At 39.6% G+C, this 5597-nt stretch overlaps 1 protein-coding gene across 1 annotated transcript in view; it reads left to right on the top strand.

Annotated features, from left to right (window-relative positions):
- Nucleotides 1-4191, top strand: part of igdcc4 (immunoglobulin superfamily, DCC subclass, member 4) — a 51807-nt gene extending 47616 nt beyond the window's left edge. The window contains 4 exon segments of the mRNA XM_020592385.1: nt 1266-1368; nt 1541-1772; nt 1885-2013; nt 3044-4191. Coding sequence (XP_020448041.1) covers nt 1266-1368; nt 1541-1772; nt 1885-2013; nt 3044-3577 — 998 coding nt within the window. The 3' untranslated portion in view covers nt 3578-4191.
- The last annotated feature ends 1406 nt before the right edge of the window (nt 4192-5597 follow it).

Here is a 5597-nt window from a genome sequence, read left to right as displayed (position 1 = left end):
TAATAAGCATACACAAACACTGGTTTGTCTTTCTACACTTGTATATAATCCATTCACTTGCTCCTATCTTAACCATCACAGCTAAACATCAACTGTTACCTTAACTCTAGCATTAAACCTTTAATAATAATAAAAACAAGTCTTAGCCTTCAAACAGTTCTTTGAAAAAGTCCATTTAAAATGCCATCAGTATGATTAAAACTGAAATTGGTCCTTAAGGACAGCAATGCACATTCACACAGACAAATGCACACACACATCAGTACTCTTATATGCATACACATACATTAAAGTGGGAAATCTGTCCCTGCCAGCAGAAAAAGCATATCTCCGGAGGACACCATTTTTTTCCTTTCTTCTTTTCTGGTGCATTTTGAAGATGGCATTAAGTGTGGATATCAAAGAGGCGGGATCATCAGCGACCCCCGCGGGAGATCTGTGAATTAGTGTTCTCTGTACCTAGCAAAATTGCTGTGAAAAGCACTTTCTTTATGTTCATGTCACTTTATGTTTAAGAATGCATTCTCATTATAAACTTAATTCTATCCATCAGCATTTTAACTTTACTTGTAATTATTAAATTGCCTTTTTCCATTAAACAGAAGGGATCATAAATATAGAACCATTCACTCTCCAGTGAACCATCATCCTACATTAGACCTTTATTTGTTTTTTCAAATAGCTCTAACAACAATGAAAATAATCACAATCCATATTGTTCACCAACCTATAGCACTTACTCATATATTTGTAATATATGATCCTTGATCATTGAGATTGCAGGTTTTTTACCCTTAATAAAAGACAGAGTAGCAGGTTTATTTTGTTCACATTGGCAGTAATAATGTTGCCAGTATGAAGTGTGAATGGGACTGAGGTGGCTGGTGGGCGGGTGAGAGCTCCTGCCATCTGTTTCCTCTCCTGCATGTCCAGACTGCCAAAGACACCCAACATAAATGAATATCAATCAGTCTGCTGTCCCTTGTTGAATGTTATTTCTTTGTTACTGTAATTTTGTTTTAAATAAAGAAATCAATACCTTGTCACAGTCTCTTTATTTTAGTCCTTAATAACTTTTATTGCAAACTAGTTATGTAATGATAATTGTTAATGTTTCTGAAATTGGGTTTTATATATGAACCAAACATGTTTATTGGCAAAGACCAAATGTGAAAACCAATGTTATGTACTGCATTTTGGCTTGGTAACATTTCTGTCATGTATAAACCTTTTTCCATTTTTTTCCTTGTATGATTTTGTAACAGAGCTGGACATTCATGCAGTGACAGGCATCATAGTTGGTGTGTGTCTGGGGCTGATATGCATTCTCCTCTGTATGTGTTTGAGCTTTCGTAACAGCAAATCCAGGTATGGTAACACTACAGTGTCAAAACTTACAGTACTTTTGCACGCATTCCTTCCTAATTTATCTTGTGTTACAAACTTAAAGCTCAAAATCATACACAAGGCAACTGTACTGCAATTCAGGCTTTCATAATGTTTCAATGCCATCCCTCCCTCCTATCTCTGCTCCACACAGGGAGATATCTGGGGGCCTGGACAACACAGCTGTGACCCCTCAGTACAGGAGAGGAGGCTGCCCCATCCCCTCTCATGTGCCAGAGTGCAGTGATAGTCACGAGCTGGAGACACTGATGCCTCCAGGCGGCCAAGAGTCTGGTCAGCAACTAGCAGAGGCCCTAGAGGAGCAGAGCCTGGTGATGAGTGCTAATCCAGGGGGAGCAGAGGATGCCCCTGCACCCGAACCCAAGGTCAAAACCTGAAAGGGGAAAGCTCTTTACCAGATGGGCATTGGATACTCTGTGTTGATAGGGGGATAATAGTTGTAATTTTGATGCACCCACTGTGTTCTTCATTTTGCAGGCTGCCTGGAACGGCTCTGTGAGTCATAACTGGGCCAACAGAATTACTAGATACAGAGACACCATAACAGAAGACTCCCCAACACTTATTAATGGAGCTCTCAACATGCTAATTACTGAGAACACCATGGTAAATGAATGAACTACAATGACTTTCAGTACTGTATCTATGATAATTATCAACTTGTCTGACTGTCAGTTTTGGTGAAGCTACTTTAAAAGTGTAGTTTTGCAAGCTACCAATTACTTCACTCTGGAAGAAGATGAACTACCACAAAGCTACCCTAGGGAGAAAAAGAAAACTAGCTCAAACTACTGACAGTGTAGAAATGATTTAAAAGAAAAAATAAATATATATACATCTATATAATACGAAACAGTCACATGCCGGCTAACAATGCCACACAACTGAGTTTATTACCTGAGACCTAAACCTGTCCTAAATGAAACAATCCCATCTGGGCATTTCACAAGGACCAGGGAATGTTATCGTTTTGTGTAAACAAATCTGGATTTTCTATTTTGAGGCTACAGCTAAAACATAAAATGTCTATCTATCTATCTATCTTGCACCCCTTTAGTAGAACATTTGACCAACTTGAGCACTGGTCTACAGAAAAAGGCCTGTTGTCTTACTTGTCAGCTTTGTAACATCTACAATCATAACTTGCACCTTTTCAGACAACATGAGCAGCTTAAACACTGGTCTAAATAAGAGGCCTATCGTTTTTTCCTTGTGAGAGCAGAATCTCTTGTTGATACTGTACATCACATGAGAAGTCTGTCAAAGTTTTTATCCAACAGGCGGCTCTGTTTGGCACTGACCATGTCCTTTGTCAATTTTAAAAGAGCTGCTCACATGCAGCATTGGAAAATAAAATTTGAAAGTGGTTTTTCCTTCTTTTTATGGCCCACAATTGTTTGTAGAAGCAGGCCAGTTACAGTTGCTAAGGATAAGACTCTACCATGACTGTCCCAGGCAGGGCTTTAGTGAGCTGTCATTGATAGTTGCTGATACCTATGTAAAATGTGGTCTAAGGATATGGACTAAGGAGTGCTGATGTACATGTTTTTTATCCAAAAACACTAAATGTTTGAATTGCTCTAGTAGATCAACTAAAGGAAAAATCTGAAGTAACAATAAGATTGTTTTGCTGCAGGGCATGGAAGATCATCAGTGTGCATCTATGTGCAGTAACCAGGTCAAGGCAGAAGTCATCGTTCACTCAGAGCTGTCTGACCTCAGGAGGGAGAAAGAGGAGGAGGGCAGCAAGAGGGACAATGATTCTAACACCACCAGGGGGTCCTCATTATCTGAAGATAGATATTCCCCTTTGAGCCAATCTAGCCCTCCAGGAGAGGTAGAACCTCTAGAAAAACTATCACCTGCCCAAAGCCCCTCCAGTCTTCCCTCAATTAATTTGGTGGCTAATCACAGCAGGGAGTTAGAAGGCATGGGAAACCAGCCAGCTGCAGACACAGAGCCACAGCAGGACACGGTGCTAACCAATGGCTTCCACTCCCCTACGACTGTGAGGTCTATGCTGAGGTCAGAGCATCTGGAGAACAGGGACTCCAGGTATTGTCCTTCTGTACCAGGGAAGGCCATCTCTGTCGGGCTGCCCCCTGCCCCCTTTGTCAACTCCGGCCTTGTCCACTCTACCTCAGCAGCACACAGTTATCTGTGCCCGTAGCCACTGCATGTAGAGCCTTGACTTTTACACATGCATAAAAGCATCAGACTAAATTTCTTTCTTTTGCATACCCAGGAAGAATCCCTAGGGATTATTTTAATGCACTTCATTATTGGATTTCTTTCTCTTCCTTACAAAGTTTTTGTAGGTACTTTGAATCCATTATTTCAGACATGTGTAAATACAGTACAGCATATTGTATATATAAATACATTCTATTTTTAGTGGTAGAGTACTGTATATTGGTGTGCTTTCTCTGGGATTGCAACCATACTTTGCTCTGGGGTTCCTTCCTGCCAGCAGGAAAGAAAAGATTTATCTTAATCAAGCAGATGGAAGTGGACTGAGGGAGGCATTTCCCACTGTGTTGCATGTGACTCTCAGGAATGAGAGACGGCCTGGAACATTATCCAAGTGAGCGAGCACTTGGACCAGCTATCAGCATGGACAGGAGGATCCCTGGGCTTCGCTGTGCGGATGCTACTTTGTGGCACTGAGGAATACGCCTTAAAGAGTATCTGCACACTCTGAGAGTGCAGAACACCTGTCTCTCTCTCCAGTCCCCTGTTTTCTCAGGGTCCACACACACACACACACACACACACACACACACACACACACACAACTAAACGCATAGCTGATTCCATGGTATCTTTCACAAATGCATAAACACTTTTACACATTTTTCCTGACTTGAGTGTGGGGGGTCTCAGGTGCCTAAATATTCTGGGCGCGTTTCTAACTTCTTTATATTTCTATAGATGATAACATACAGTACAAGTACAAGCTACATGTCAGCATGAAAGAAAAGAAAAACACTCAAAATATAAAAAGATATGGAGTACACAATTTGGTACACATCAAGTATTCCTTTCTAAAATGCCATATAACCAGGTAGTATGATTTTGTAAACCAGGGGCACTCAGTTGAAAAGAATTTTTTTTTCTGATTACTGCATAGTTGGTATTTCATTTTGGAATGAATCTATTTATGTGTTGATGTTGGTATAGGTTTAATTATGTTGGTTGGAGAACTAGAGGGAGTGTTATAGCAGTCCACCTGTAGACCACGCTTCTGGTTTGGCTCCCAGTTAGGGGTGCACCACTTTCCATACTGTTGTCAAGATGTGCCATTAGTTGGAGCCAACAGTCATTTTAAACCTGGCACGATATTTTTTATGTGAAATGCTTGCCATGCTTTCAGCTTCCTGCTCTATGAGAAATACTCTTGTCTGATCAGATATAAAAGGGGTTTGATGAGAAAAAAATACATAACTTTGTTCTGTTTATTTTTTTTTTATCTTGACCCCAAACTGTTCAATGTATTTAGGTTTTTGATCAGATTGCTTTTCCTAATTAACTATTAAATGAAGCTCAGTGAGTCACTATTGGTTCTTGGCAGTGTAAAAGGAGAACTGGTGCATCCCTACTCCTTATCAACAGCACTACCTCAGTTCTTTTCAGGACAGTTTACAGTGTGAATTTATAAATTTTATGTAATAGCACCTTTTTAATATCTTTTTTCTTACCTTGTCTGATTTTACAGCCTTTGGTATTTGCAGAAGTAATCATCCTATACTGACTGTACAGTATGTTCTTCTGTTGTCTTCTATTATTGTCATAACAGGAGGTTTGGTCACTTTAGTGCACTGCTACTTCCTCTTAGATTGTGTCACTCAGTATTATGTTATTTTTTTATGCAGAACACCTGAAACCAGTCTACAGATGTTATCAAATTACAATCAAACTGGCACCAACTATACGCAAGACAATAAATATCTCCTGCAAGTGTTAAAGTAGCAGAGCTTTGACACTTTGTGCCTGTAGGAGGCAATAATTACAAGCTGGTTTCATTAGGTGTTTCACACCAAAAACATTTTAAGGATTTTATTAAGGATGCTAATATTATTTGATCTTGTGCTAAAAAAAAGGATGTGTTATTTTATAGGAGTGTAGTGTAAACTGTAGATAGCATTATGTCATACATCTGTGTGATTGTGAAACAAGTTTGGGATCAATAA

The sequence above is a fragment of the Monopterus albus genome, unplaced genomic scaffold (genome assembly GCF_001952655.1).
Source record: "Monopterus albus unplaced genomic scaffold, M_albus_1.0 scaffold17.1, whole genome shotgun sequence".
Taxonomy (NCBI): domain Eukaryota; kingdom Metazoa; phylum Chordata; class Actinopteri; order Synbranchiformes; family Synbranchidae; genus Monopterus; species Monopterus albus.
Note: the sequence above shows the minus strand (reverse complement) of the source record. Positions and strands in the feature narration are given on the sequence as shown.